Here is a 14,897-nt window from a genome sequence, read left to right as displayed (position 1 = left end):
AATGGGGCTTGCAGGACTGGAAGTTACTCTGGGTGAGTCAGTGAGTGAGTGGTGAGCAAATGTGAAGGCCTAGGACATTACAGCCCACTACTGTAGACTTAATAATAAAGTCTTCTTTCTTCAATAAATTAACCTTAGCTTACCATAACTTTATAACTTTTAAATTTTTTAAAACTTTTTGACTCTTTTGTAATAATAGTTTAAATATAAACATATTGTGCAGCTATACAAACTATTTTTCTTTATATCCTTATTCTATAAGCTTTATTCTATTAAAAATTTTTTAACTTAAAAATCTTTTTGTTAAAAACTAACACACACACACACACACACACACACACACACCCAAATTAACCTAGACTGCACAGGGTCAGAATCATCAGGATCCCTGTCTTTCACTTCCACGTCTTGTCCCACTGGAAGGTCTTCAGGGGCAGTGCATGCATGGAGCTGTCATCACCTATGATCACAATGCCTTCTTCTGGAACCTTCTGAAGGGCCTTCCGGAGGTTCTTGTTGAGGAGGTTTTGCTCTATTCAGAAATATGTCCATGGAGTTTGCTTGGTTTGTTTCACAGGTTTGTTTATAAGCAGATAATGCACCATGAACATTCCTCTTTATTAATGAAAACCTTTTAAACTTTTTTTGGGTTAATCCTCATCTGAGGGTATTTTTCCATTGATTTTTAGGGAGAGTGGAAGAGAGAGGGAAAGACAGAGAGAAACATTGATGTGAGAGAAACACATTGATTGGTTGCTTCCTGCACACACCCCGACCGGGGCCCAGGCTAGGGAAGAGCCTGCAACTAAGGTACATGCGCTTGACCAGAATTGAACCTAGTACCCTTTGGTCTGCAGGCTGATGCTCTATCCACTGAGCCAAACCGGCTAGGGTAACCTTTCGAACTTTTTAACGAGCTTGTTGAAGTCTGCAAAAGCTTCAACTAAACCCTTCACTGTGGTGGTGGTGGTGGTGGGGAGGGGGCGGTGTCTTCTTTTTCTTCTCTTAGTTTCCATTTCTCTTGCCTCTTCTTCAGTTATGTGTTCCTATTCAGTTCCAATAACTTCTCATTAGTCAATTCCTCAGGAACCACTTCTAGGAGCTCTTCAGTGTCACCTTTACCCACACCCAGGTTAGTTATTTGGCATCTCACCCACAATATTGTTGATTTTTGAAACTTCTTCATTCTTGGCAAATCCTTTGAAGTCAACAATGAACCTCTTGAGTTTCTACCAAATGCCATTCCTACACTCCTTGCTGACATCACCTGAAGCCCAAGCAAGGTAACTGATGCAATCATAGATGTTGTAATCCTCCCAGAATTGCATCAGTATCTTCTCAGTGTCTTCCTCAGCTGTAGCAATAGACTGGGCAAAGGTCCTCCTCGGGTCGTAGGCCTTAACAGTTGCTATAACTCCTTGGTCCATCGATTGGAGCAAAGAGATGGCATTTAGAGTGAGAAATACCACTTTGATATTAGGGGAAAAAAACCACCAATAAAAGGAGGATTGTCCAGGAGGATTACCAACAATAAGCAACATCTTGAAAGGTGTGTTATTCTCCAAACAGTACTTCTCCATTTCGCTGGTCTTGCAATTTATTTTATTATTATTATTTTTTTAAATCCTCACCCGAGGATATTTTTTCCATTGATTTTTTTAGAGAGAGTGGAAGAGAGAGGGAAAGACAGAAACATCGATGTGAGAGAAACACATTGATTGGTTGCCTTCTGCACGCACCCCGACCAGTGCCCTTGACCTCAGTGGATAGAGTGTTAGCCTGCAGACTGAAGGATCCACTGAGCCAAACCAGCCAGGGTTGGTCTTGCAATTCAGGAGGGCATCTTGGAAGAGGAGCTGGGTCATCCATGACCTCTTATTGCTCCTGTAGAACACTGCCAGTGTGTGCTCACTGATATACTTGAAGGGTCCGGGGTTCTCACTGTGTCAGATCACATAGGGCTTTTATTTAGCCAGCAACACTGACCCAAAGCAAGACTGCTGTCCTGTCCTTGAAGCCTTGAAACCTGGCATTGACTTAGCCTCCTTCTGGATGAAGGTCCTTTCAGGCATCCATTTCCAGAACAGGGAGGTTTTATCCATACTGAATATTTGCTCTGGCAGGTAACATTCCTCCACAAACAGCTTATCTGGAGTTTCCAAAACTTCTTCAGCTGCCTTCACATCAGCACTGGTAGACGAAACACTCACTCTCATGTTATATAATGAATAAACGACTCTTGAATTGTTCAAACCACCCAGAACTATCAGGTAGCTCGCCATCATAGTTGGGTTTTCTTTCAAGATTACATACTTTTTGTTTAGGGCAGTGGTCGGCAAACTGTGGCTTGAGAGCCACATGCGGCTCTTTGGGCCCTTGAGTGTGGCCACGAAGTTTCAATCGCACTGTACGTGCGCGCTCACACGTGGTATTTTGTGGAAGAGCCACACTCAAGGGGCCGCAGTTTGCCAACCACTGGTTTAGGGTGTGATCATCACGGTGCTGACAGGGCCACACTTCTCTGTCTGGTCTTCAATCTAGATCATTAGAAGTTCCTTCAGGTCTTGATATACGTCCTTCTCGAATTTCTGTTAGTATCATTCCCTCTAATGAAGTAGGTCCTTTAACAGCTTCCATCACTTTGATATTGTTCTTCAAGATCGTAGCTATGGTAGAATGGAACATGTCTGACTGGCGAGTAATAACCATTGCTAATTTTCCACCTTTGCAATCCTTGATCACTTTTAATTTCGTTTCCAGGTCAATCACTCAACATGGCCTCTTGCTGGCAACATTAGCAGTGGATATTGTATGCTTAGGGACAATGATGAACAAAACAATAAGAGATTAAATCAAGCACAAGAGAAATTAAGCAATCAAGGGACGCGGTAACATGAGATGTATGAGGCTGCTGCTGATATAACATGGCATACTGTTTTACAGCAAACTTCTTTAATAAGTAGAAATAGTACATCTAATAAAGAGTATAGCATAGTAAATACATAAACCAGTAACATAATTGCACTTTTACACGACTGGTAGTACAGTAGTTTGTTTACACCAGCATCATCGCAAACCAGCATTATGTGAGTAATGCGTTGTGCTAGGGTGTTATGGCAGCAACGACATCACTAGGCGCTAGGAAATTTTCAGCTCCATTATAATCTTACGGTACCACTGTCACATAAGCCGTCCACTGTTGACCAAAACATTGTTATGCAGATCATGACTGTACATGCCACGCAAGTAGGAGATGGTTTCTACCCTCAATAAATGTATGTTTACTGGCAAAACGCAACATGCCTAACCATGATGTGAGCTTTAAATAAGAACTGGCATAAAAGTTAAACATTTGAAATCATGACACATCATCTCCTTTCTAAGTAAGTCAAGCTTGTTAACTGGAGGGACTTAAACTCACTCAGTATTAATTGAGTACTTACTAAGTGCTGAAGATTGACATTAAGGACAAATATAGAACATGCAAACTGTATTCTTGAGAATTTTAACTTTTTAGGCAGAGGACATTTTATTTATTTTTTATTTTTTTATTTTTTTATTTTTTTAAATATATTTTATTGATCCTTCACAGAGAGGAAGGGAGAGAGACAGAGAGTCAGAAACATCGACGAGAGAGAAACATCGACCAGCTGCCCCCCGCACATCTCCCACTGGGGATGTGCCCGCAACCCAGGCACATGCCCTTGACCGGAATCGAACCCGGGACCCCCCAGTCCGCAGGCCGACGCTCCATCCACCGAGCCAAACCGGCATCGGCTAGGCAGAGGACATTTTAAAAACCAGCAGGTGGGTTTTGAAGGTGGTAAGAGCAAGAACTGCTGGGAAGGAGGGGCAGCATATGATGTGCAGACGGAGGTAAGCATGTCACACAGCAGGGAAGCCAGGGTTTTTTTCTTGGGTAGAAATTTCAAACTACGTCTGTGAAAGAAAAATAAGTGTGGGAGGGGCAGAATGTCTTAAAGCCAAGACGGAAGAATGCAGGATGGGTATAGAATGACCAGGAAACTTGTGTGAGAAAGATGACATGTGGCACAGACCTAAGTGGTTAGCAGTGGTTCGCAACCTTCCTAATGCCGCGACCCTTTAATACAGTTCCTCATGTTGTGGTGACCCTCAATTTCATTGTTACAAATTGAACATAATTAAAGCATAGTGATGAATCACAAAAACAATATGTAATTATATATGTGTTTTCCGATGGTCTTAGGCGACCCCTGTGAAAGGATTGTTCAACCCCCAAAGGGGTTGCGACCCACAGGTTGAGAACCGCTGGGTTAGAGAAACAGATTATTAGCCATGCAGAACCCAAAGGACAAATGCTCTCCAAGGGTCCTGCTTGAGTTAACGGCATAATTTTGATTTCCCTCAGAGTGATGAAGTCTGTAGCTTCTATACTGCAAAACATCAATATTTAACGAGTGTCTCATACAATCCTTCTATAGTTTCATAATCAAGTACTCTGGCATTTGTCTAGGCACCAAAATGATTTCTATACAATTTATTTTAATGTAAAATTTTACTTGAAAAATGTTTACTTAGCAATTCAGGCTAGATATTTTCTCCATACTAATAAGATGAACTGTAATGGCATTTTATAATTGATGATTCATCATGAGCTAAAAATATGATTAAAAAATTGCTCGTGTGCCACATTGATTGTCTCGGGGGACAAGATCTGGTGCCTGGGGTCAGGAGGAGTAAGAAAGAGACGTTTCACTCTTCTGTGTCTTTTGGATTTTGTGCCATAAACGAATACTTCTTATTCAAACAAATTCACAGACAAAGTTAAAATTCTCAAGAATACAGTTTGCATGTTGTATATTTGTCCTTAATGTCAATCTTCAGCACTTAGTAAGTACTCAATTAATACTGAGTGAGTTTAAGTCCCTCCAGTTAACAAGCTTGACTTACTTAGAAAGGAGATGATGTGTCATGATTTCAACCTTAAAAAAATAAAATTGCTTTGTGTTGTGAGAATGTTATGCACAAAGTTGACTTAATTCAATCTATATGCCACAATAAAGGACAGAATAAAAAAAGTATGGAGGTTATTTCCAGAGGCGAAGAAAAAGCTCACACATTCACGGATGACATTCTCATGTAAAAGTCATTATTCTGCCTCTTAAAACCTCAGTGTACCTTTCTCACAAACCACATGCGTCAGCTCATTTAAATCTTATTTTGACGTGAGTAGCCTACTGCTCCTTCCATCATTTCCCAAGAGAGCCCTGAAAATTCAAAATGCTTTCTCTCAGAGTCATGTAAAAATGGCAATGATAAGGACACAATGCTCTCATACTAAGGTACTTTTGATGTCATATTCTTCTGAAAACAGCCACGTGTTCTTATAAGTGAACTTCTACTTTGGTAAACCAAGTAATAAACCTTCGATACATCCAAATTTGAGGTGAACCATGACAACAAAAACCTTGACAACACACCTTCAAAGGATTTGAAGTTTCAATAACATCTTATCTAAGAAATTAAGAAAAAATATGTTGCCTTACGTTGTGACCAATCAAAAATATTTTCCATAAGAAAAAAAACACTTTAGGGAAGAGGGTTGGCTCAGACTTCTTGGTGTGTTGGTGTAGACGAGAAGTTGCTGCTCTGGCTAATCCTCCAATGATGCTCTTTTTAGTATGTGAAAAGCAGCATCATGGTCCACCCTCTATTTAGTTTTCACTACAGTATTTAGAAATCGTCACAAGAATTGACAAAAGCTTCCCACCTTAAATATTTATTATGGATAAAATTTATTAGTGTGCTAAAACTAAAGTGTAAATATTTTGATAAAAAATATAGTCAGTCTCAAAAAAAATACAGTCTCAATGGACATTCCTAAAATGCATTTATGTATCACAAAGGGGAAAAGAGAAGAGAAACATGGGAGATAGCACCTCACTAAGTGATCAGAGTTAATGCCCCCAATTCCCTAGGAAGGACACAGGCCATTTCTGTGTTTTTGAGGCCAAGGTACTAACCACATCTAGTCATGATGCATTAGATGAACCACAGTAAGCACATCTCACAAAATAAATGTTTGGTCAATATAATAAAAAAATAAAATAAAGAAAGGCTGAGGTATTGTTCTAGAGTAAAGGGGAATTAGAAATTAAATGTACTACTTGATTCTAGATTGGATTACTGCCATGATAATCACCTGAGACTATTTTCACGGGTAGATTCACTGGATGGAAAGACTAGTGAAGGGTGTTCTGGGTAAAGTCCAGTCCAGAGCCAAGATGTTCTGGATGGATACATGAGAAGAAACTATAAAGTGGCAACTAATTCATTCATGATACCACCCCATCTAAGCTGCTCCATTAACTTTCATCTGGATTGCTATCTGCAGTGATAAACAGATTCCATATTTAACCATTCGGATTTCATCTAAAGGCTTCTCAGACCAGCACAGACCTGGCCTAAGAGGTCTGTGAAGTCGGGCCCCTGGCGCCCTCTCGAACCTTCCCCAGCAACCCTTAGCTGGATAAGCACTCTCTATGCTGGCCTTCCTTCTGGTACAACTAAAGTTTCATAGAATTAAATTGAAATTCGAATGGAGAGCAAATGGGAGAGCAAAAGAACAAAAGAGAAATCTGACACCGAAAGACCTTCAAGGATTTCATCTCAAAAAGTACTAGATTTAGTAAATTAGTGCTATGTTTACCATAAAAAATTCTTGGTTTAGTTCTGCTGTTATGATTTTTACAATATACATTTTTTAAGTAAAAGTTAATTTTCTCCAAATGTAGCAAGTAATATGAATATATGTCAGAGATTTGTCTTAGGATCATCAAAATATCAATCCAAGAGCTATTTAATAATATAAGTGAAATGAATATTTTAGAGCACCAGGTAATAAATGTTACTGAAAATGTGTGCATATCCAATAAAAATAGCACTTCAGAAGCAAAGTTATATATTTAGATATTAATTTCCTCATTTATATAAGTACTAGAGGCCCAGTGCACAAAAATTTGTGCACTCGGGGGGGGGGGGGGCGTCCCTCAGCCTGGCCTATGCCCTCTTGCAGTCTGGGACCCCTCGGAGGATGTTCACCTGCTGGCTTAGGCCTGCTCCCTGGGGATCAGGCCCAAGCTGGCAGTCAGACATCCCTCTGGCAGCCCGGCAGCCCTCAGGGGATGTCCACTTACCAGGAGGGAGCAGACCTAAGCTGCAGTCTGACATCCTTAGTGCTGCTGAGGAGGTGGGAGAGGCTCCCACCACCACCACTGTGCTGGCAGCCATCAGCCTGGCTTGTGGCTGAGGAGGGCTCCCCCTGTGGGAGTGCACTGACCACCAGGGAACAGCTCCTGCATTGAGCATCTGACCCTGGTGGTCAGTATGTGTCATAGTGACCAGTCATTCCCAGTCGTTCTGCTGTTAGGGTCAATTTGCATATTACCCTCTTATTATATCGGATAGAGGCCTGGTGCACGGGTGGGGGCCGGCTAGTTTGTCCTGAAGGGTGTTCTGGATCAGGGTGGGGGTCCCGCTGGGGTGCCTGGCCAGCCTGGGTGAGGGGCTGATGGCTGTTTGCAGGCTGGTCACACCCCCTTTAGGGTATGGGGTCCCCACTGGGGTGCCTGGCCAGTCTGGGTGAGGGGCTGAGGGCCGTTTTCAGGCTGGCCAAGCCCCCTGGCGATGGAAGCTCCCGGCCTCTCCTTTTTTTTTTTTTTTATTCTGGGATTTATTTACCTTCTATAATTGAAACTTTGTAGCCTTGAGTGGAGCTCAGAGCCGGCCAGGGTGGGTGGGAAGCTTGGCTTCCTCCATTGCCAGAGGCAATCCAAGCCTCTTGCTCGCTCCAGCTCCATGGCCATGGTCGGCTGAAAGCAGGTGTCTGGGGTTTATTTATCTTCTATAATTGAAACTTTGTTGCCTTGAGTGGAGCTCAGAGCTGGCCGCGGCAGGCGGGAAGCTTGGCTTCCTTCATCATTGGGGCAACCAAGCCTCCTGCTTGCTACAGCTCCGTGGCTGCTGGCCGCGATCTTGGTTGGGTTAATTTGCATATAGTCACTCTGATTGGCTGGTGGGCATGGCTTAGGGCATAGCAAAGGTATGGTCAATTAGCATCTTTGTCTTTTATTAGTGTGGATAGGCTCTTTTATCAACATAATCTCATTTGAAAAGGACAGAGACACAGATGACAATAGAATGTTAGGCTTAAAAACTACCAAAAAAATATTACCTCTGAAAGACCATTATAATTACACTAGAGGCCTGATGCAAGAAATTCATGCAAGGGGCTCGGCCCTCGCAGCCCTATCTTCTTCAGGAAGGTCGTTCAGCTGTCTGGTCTAATTAGCATATTACACTTTTATTATTATAGATTTGCATCTTCAGGTTCCCAATTCTCTTTTATTAATTTTGATTCTAATAACTATTTTTAAGCAGCTGTAACATATCTATATGAAAATACATGTGTGCACAGGAAATGGTTTCTCAAGTTTATTTTTTAAAATTAATAATATGATTTAACTTAATCAACATGTTCACAAATTAGGTGCTTTGGATTCCATAGAAATCCACTTGAGAGTTACTGTTTCTGAACTTCAGATTAAATATGGAATATGTTTATCCTGTGTGAGTTTGTCATGAACAAGAAAGAAAATGGGTGACTGATTAATACACCTTAGTTCTAATTTCTCATTATATGCCAAGAATAACTTTTTCCTACATCAGAACCATATATAAGATGTTTTATGATTACTTTTAGGTGAACACGACAGGGCAAAATTGAGAACATAAATATGTGTTTATAAATGTGTAAATCTGAAGCTGAATGGGCATGCCACTCCAGATTTCAGCTAGGACCTTGTGATTTGGGGTGACGTGACTGCCGCATTACATAAAATGCCACAGGGTGCTGGAGGACATCCCACAGCTCTAGCTGGCTGAAGCACTGCTTTGGCGCTACCTATCCCCCTGGCCCCCACATCATCCCCTTTATTCCCCCTCCAAGCCATCCAATCAATTAAAGACACAGTTCAGTGAAAAACAGTGGGCTCTGCTCTGCCAGATACCTTATCTCTTTTTCTAGCCATTTTGCTACCCCTGAATCCTTTTTAAAAATTCTAGAGATCTCACTGGCTACATTGGAATGCTTATCAGAAACAATAATCCCATTATAGGATGCAAATAAAAGCTAAAAAAAAAGTAATTCTTATTTGCCATCCCAATCCAGAGCCCACAGGACAACAGTGTTGTGCTGAAGAGAAGGGCAGGGCTGAGCAGGTGCACGCTGCCCGAACTTCAGTAAGAGCAGGGCAGGACCTATCTATTGTACCTGCTGGTTTCTGCACCAGCTTCCCTTGGAAGAGAGGATTCTGAGAATGAAAAATGTCTCAAGACCACCATGCCAGGCAGTAAAAACTTTGAAATACTGCTATTGATGGGTACACATACACAGCACAAACATATGCTTTTTTTTTTAGCACAACTGTAACAAAAATGATTTTCTGAGAAATTTACCAAATATATTTTTCTATGAAACATGCTTGATCTACTTGCCAAACAATATTATAAAGAAATGTTTATTCCAAAACAAGAGAAAACTAATATTCATATCATCCTTTTAAAGCAATACTACCATCCAAGTGATTAGGAAAGCAGTCCTAAATCTGCAGATGTAAAATGAACTACATTTTCCTATAATGTAGTAAACGTTCAGAAGTAATACACGTTATTATTTACAGCATGCATTCTCTTCTCATTTGATCTGAAGGACACATCCCTTAAAAGTAAACTGAATTCTGTTCTACTTTTCCCTCAGAGGCAATCACATATCAGAGAGTACTTCTCTCTACTTGTGGAATTTCTACTTACTTATTCTCTTGGAAACTGTTTGTTAATTTAGAAATACAGATAAGAAAATGTTCTATAGGTTTTTCTTAAAGGTATGCTGTCTTCCTGGTTATCAATCTCACCAATACATTTATAAAAGCATTTTTTATAATTGTATTGTTTTTAATATTTTAACCAATGTTAATATTTTGATACAGAGGAAAACATTTCTTTTAAGCAGAGCTAGATTTTTGAAGTTAACCATGAATTAATGTTAATATTGATTCTCAGTAAGCCACCTCATTAAAAATGGTTCTGCCCTGGCCGGTGCGGCTCCGTTGGTTGGAGCCTCATCCTGTACACCAAAAGGCTGTGGGTTCGATTCCTGGTCACAGCACATACTTAGGTTGAAGGCTTGCTCCCCCGTCGGGGCTCGTAAGGGAGGTAACTAGTTGATGTTTCTCTCTCACATCGATGTTTTTTGTCTCTCTCTCTCCCCCTGTCTCCCTGTCTCTGTTTCTCTCTAAAAATCAGTAAACATATCTTCAGGTGAGGTAAAAAAAAAAGGTTCCATCTTGCACCACTTAAATTATTTCAGGAAGGATTTACATACCTGGGAATATTCAAAGTCAGTGATAGGGGCTATACTCTTGATGTAGTCTGATCGAAATTGATTTTCTGGGTTGGCCAGTGGAACTGGAGGTATTATAGTACTCATCGCCGAAATAATTGTCTAAAACGAAATAAAGAACAATATATTTGTGGATGAATGTAACACAGGCTCCATGTATGATAAGCTAATGTATAATTTCTGTCTACTTAGTTGTAGAGAGCAGAGTACTTAACTTTTCTAGCAAGCAGCCATTAAGTAAAAGTCCTTACCACAATAGCATCTTTAACATTTTTCCGGATGTCCAGGATTTTCTGCTTCTTTTCCCTGTATTAAAAGAGAATTGTTATTAATTTAATTTGTCATCAGCACTGATTTGATTGAATTGGGTGGAACTTTAAATTTCCAGCTGCAGCCCCTGGCTAGACTGGTTTTCCTAGAGGTCAACACCAACCCCAAGAACAACAGTTTTTGTCGGCAAAGTTTTTATCTGGGAAAGGAAAACATGCCCCTTTTCTAGTTTGTACTCTAAACAAACTTGGATGCACACAATACAATCTATAGCTTTACACAACCACACATGTCGCACAAAACATGGCAAGCCTGTCATGAACACTGCATATAAAGACTATACAGCTACACCTGCAAATATATTTGATTTGAATCTATCCATGTGTTGATAGGTATGAATTAAAATAGATGCAGACAAATGATATAGAGAAAAGAATATATTTACATGTTGGTTAAGTGTTTTCAGAGCAGTACCAAGAATGCAGATCAATACCTCAAGAATGCTTAATAAATCATATTTTGTTAAGCAAGTTATTTTTTTACCTAGAGAAAGGATTTACCTAAATATACCAAATTCAACAATACACTCTTACACTGAGTGGCCAGATTATTATGACCACCCATCAGTACTTCATTGACACTTCCAAAAATACTGAATATTGAAAACTTCCTAAGCAAATACTCTCAAGGTTTTATTATTATTATTATTATTTGCATAACTAATTCACTTCATTGTACTGATGGGGTGGTCATAATAATCGGGCCGGTCATAATAATCTGGTCACTCAGTGTATACTTTTCTCCCTAAAAGGTGTATTCAGTGATTAATTCAACTGCCTAGAGAAAGCACTTTAGGGAAGGTTGGGAAAGAAGTGACAGTTGGCACACAGTTTTGAAGCAAAACTGAAATTGATCATTTCTTACTCGGGATTAAATCCATTGACGTGCAGGATCCTCATTTGTTTGACGATAGTGCTTTTCCCAGACTCACCAGCCCCTGCAAAACAAACAAATAAAAAGAATGCTGAGATCTGTAGCCCGACGCCCTTGCCATCCTTCACACCAACCCACACTGAGCAATTATCCTCTCCAACGGCAGGCATTTTCAAGTCCAGGCCAGCGCTGGGCTGGCACAGCCGGCCAGGGTCGCGGGCTGTGCGCTCCGGGCCTGGCAGCCGCCGCCCCTCCCGCCTTACCCAGTAGAAGCAGGCGGTGGGTCGCTTTGTAAGCCAGGCGCTCCTTCTGCAACTGCTTCTCGATCTTTTTGTTGGCCTCGCGCCTTTCCTTTTCATCGACGCCCTGGTCTTCTGTTGTCTTGCTGTTGCCCAAACAGCCCATGCCTGCCCGCTCGACTGGACGCCAGGCACGGTTAGGAATTTGCCCCCAAAGCAATTAGGGAGCAGTGGATGTGCGTGGATCCTGCGGTGGCCTCTCTCCCCAGCTGCTGAAAGAGATGGCCCGGTCTCTCGGTGTGTCCGGATCGGAACCGGCGGTCTGCTCCCTCCCCGCTGCCCACCGCAAACTCCTAACCAGAAAGGATGCAGGGAAGACGCACGGAGTCCGACGCCTGTGGGGATGGTTTCGTTTTGGACGCGTGGCAGTGAACGGATTAAAGATAACTATCCAGGACGATCTGCTGGGTAAACGGCACACAGGGAACGGAGAAAGGGGCACGGACCGCCGAGCTCCGCGGGAGCAGCCGGATGGCTCGCCCAGGTCCCCTCGCCCAGCTCCGCTGAGCTCAGCCTCCGGACGGGACCCACCAGCTGAGCTCAGCCTCCGGACGGGACCCCCGAGGGCCGTGCGCTCAGCCCAGCGCGCCCGCAGGCTGGTGGCCGCGTGCAGCGGGAGGGACGGAGTGCGCTTCTAGACCCCGCAGGGCGACTGTGGGCACCGACCCGCCACGCTGCCCCTGGGGGCACAGGGACCTACGCTGCCTCCCGGTATGAGCTCCTCCGCGCAGGGAAGGGAGGCTGGCCCGCGGGAGGGGAGGGGAGGGGAGGGCGGCAGGTAGGCTGGCCCGGGGTATGGGAGGGACGCTAGCGCTCACTGTGCTGCAGGGGCGGGAGCTGACCTCTCAGGGCCCGGCCGTGGGAGGCTCACCCTCGTGGGGTCCCGACCGCTGCCAGGTGGCTGTCTCGCACCCCGAGCCCAGGAGAGTGGGTGGACGAGCGCGCGCTCCCCTCAGACACTTCAGATGCCGCCTGCTCATAGGCAGGGAGGCCGCGGGATCATGCATATTCTATCAGGGAGGAGGATCTGCGAGGGCTCCCCGGGCACCGCCTTTGTTCCCCGCACTTTCTAGACGATTCCTGCACACCCACGCCGCCCCCCTGCCTCTCGTCCTTAGCCCCAGTCCCCGGCGCTCCTCGGCAGTCCTCTCATAGCTGTACTCCTTTCTAGAGGGCACTCTGGCCTCCAACTTGGCATTGTAGTCAAGGACCAAAGGAGGGCAGGAGGCAGACTGTGTCCTCATGGACTGTGGCGGTGAGATAGGCCCCTCCACTCCTGCTATAGCAGCTCCAGGGGCGCCAGCCACCCTGCACTAGCCTGGCTGCACTGGGGGGAGGAGGAGAAAGAGGTGACTGGGTGCTGTGGAGACCACTGCCCTGTGCGTTGTTGTTGCAAGCTGATGGCCTCCAGGCTCCAGGGGCCCGGGCACTGCACAGGATTCTTTCACTGCCCTCGATAGAGGGGGGTGGGGGTGGGAGTGGGGCTCCCTGCCAGGCTGCCCCTGCGCCCAGGGGCATGGCAGTCTTCACCTGTCAATGTGTTCCCTCTCCTCTGAGCTCCCCTCTTTCTTCAAACTCTTTCCTATTGGCTTGTTCCCTTCAAGTGCACAAATACCTTCAACTCTGTCCCATGTAAAACCAACCGCACCTCCTTCATTGCAAGTCGCTGGTTAGTTCCACCACTTTCCTCCTGCCCACCACTGCCAGGAGTTAAAGGGAATGTGCGGCCCTTGTCCGCCTCACCTATTCATACCTCAGCCTCTGGCGGCCCAACCCCCTGCACTGGAAATACTCTCACCATGATCACTCGTGGTGTCCCAGGGGCTAAACGTCACCCGTGAACTTTGGTTTTTGAGTTTGTGTTTTAAAGTGTGGAACTCTTCGTGAATTTGCGAGTCATCCCTCAGCTGGGGCCATGCTAATCTTCTCTGTGTCGTCATGAACTTTGGTCTTGACTTCCTTTGACCTCTCTGTGGGGCTGGCTCTGTCTGTCCTTGAGAAGCTCCTGTCCTCCCACTCCCACCAGATGGTCTTTTTGATTTCCCGCCTGTCCTGGGGCTGGTGAATCTCCACTCCTCCACCGGGTGGAGGCACCTAGGACCCACAACAGCCTCTGCCCCCTGGTGGGGCTGACTGCATCCTGCATACTGTGTTCACACACCTCTATGTCCATATCAGCTCTCCAGCCCAGCTCACACCCTGACTGTCCAACCAGAACCTGGAAGTCATTCCTGACTCATTTTCCTTCTTGTCAGCCCAAGTAGGATCTTGTTGATCTGTGTCCTGAATATCTGTCTTATCCTTTCCACCCCATCTGCCACTGCCATGGTCTTAGGTCCCTAATCTAACCTGGATTTCGGCAGAAGGTGAGACAAGGTATATAAAAATAGCATAGTGTAGTGGAATGTTTATAAGGATTTGTCAGTTTTTTAAATGCCAAGATTTATATGAATTGTTAGTGGGAAGAGAAGGGGACAAAACAAATCTCATGAAAACAAAGGGAGAATTAAGTTAGAACCCAGAAGCCACACTTTTAAGGCAGCCTGATATTTAGTTTCCCTAAAAATATAGCAAAATGTTTCCACTTGTTAAAAACTAGGAATTAGGGTTAAATATAACTTTGTGTATGTTGAATTTTATATGATTACATGAACAGACCTAATAGAACAGGTCTGCCTATATGACCTACAGTGTGTCCCAAAATATAGACTGATAAACACTCTAAAATATAAAAGCAATGTCCTTATACAGTGATACAGCATTTCTTAAAAGAAATGCAAAGTCGACCTTTTCCTAGTCCTATCTTTATCTGGGAAACTGACCCTCATTTGTGTTTCCAACCATGGGATCAGCATTCAAAATTCCAGCTGGTTCTCCTAGAGCAGGGGGAGCGGAGCTGTAGGTAGAGCACTAAGCGCAGCCAGGAGCTGCTGGCAATGCAAGCATCTGTTGCC

General features: G+C 43.9%; 1 protein-coding gene and 1 non-coding gene across 3 annotated transcripts in view; both read right to left on the bottom strand.

Moving 5' to 3' along the window:
* Positions 1 to 14,897, bottom strand: part of GNAL (G protein subunit alpha L) — a 101,188-nt gene that overhangs the window by 64,792 nt on the left and 21,499 nt on the right. Inside the window, exons 1-4 of one of the 2 annotated variants that reach the window (XM_070420678.1) lie at positions 11,908 to 12,374; positions 11,636 to 11,708; positions 10,693 to 10,747; positions 10,424 to 10,543 (exon numbers count right to left, since the gene is read on the bottom strand). In XM_070420678.1, coding sequence (XP_070276779.1) covers positions 10,424 to 10,543; positions 10,693 to 10,747; positions 11,636 to 11,708; positions 11,908 to 12,049 — 390 coding nt within the window. In that variant the 5' untranslated portion in view covers positions 12,050 to 12,374. Of the gene's footprint in view, positions 1 to 10,423; positions 10,544 to 10,692; positions 10,748 to 11,635; positions 11,709 to 11,907; positions 12,375 to 14,897 lie in introns of those variants that run through there. The other variant, XM_070420677.1, reaches the window with a different exon arrangement.
* LOC139014731 (U6 spliceosomal RNA) lies at positions 13,809 to 13,912 on the bottom strand. Its single transcript, XR_011472289.1, has one exon. It is a non-coding gene; the product is annotated as a U6 spliceosomal RNA (small nuclear RNA).

The sequence above is a fragment of the Myotis yumanensis genome, unplaced genomic scaffold (assembly GCF_028538775.1).
Source record: "Myotis yumanensis isolate MYYU_CA2020_CCGP unplaced genomic scaffold, mMyoYum1.0.hap1 SCAF_7, whole genome shotgun sequence".
Lineage (NCBI taxonomy): Eukaryota > Metazoa > Chordata > Mammalia > Chiroptera > Vespertilionidae > Myotis > Myotis yumanensis.
The sequence above is the reverse complement of the archived record's forward strand: the minus strand, read 5'-3'. Positions and strand labels throughout refer to the sequence as shown.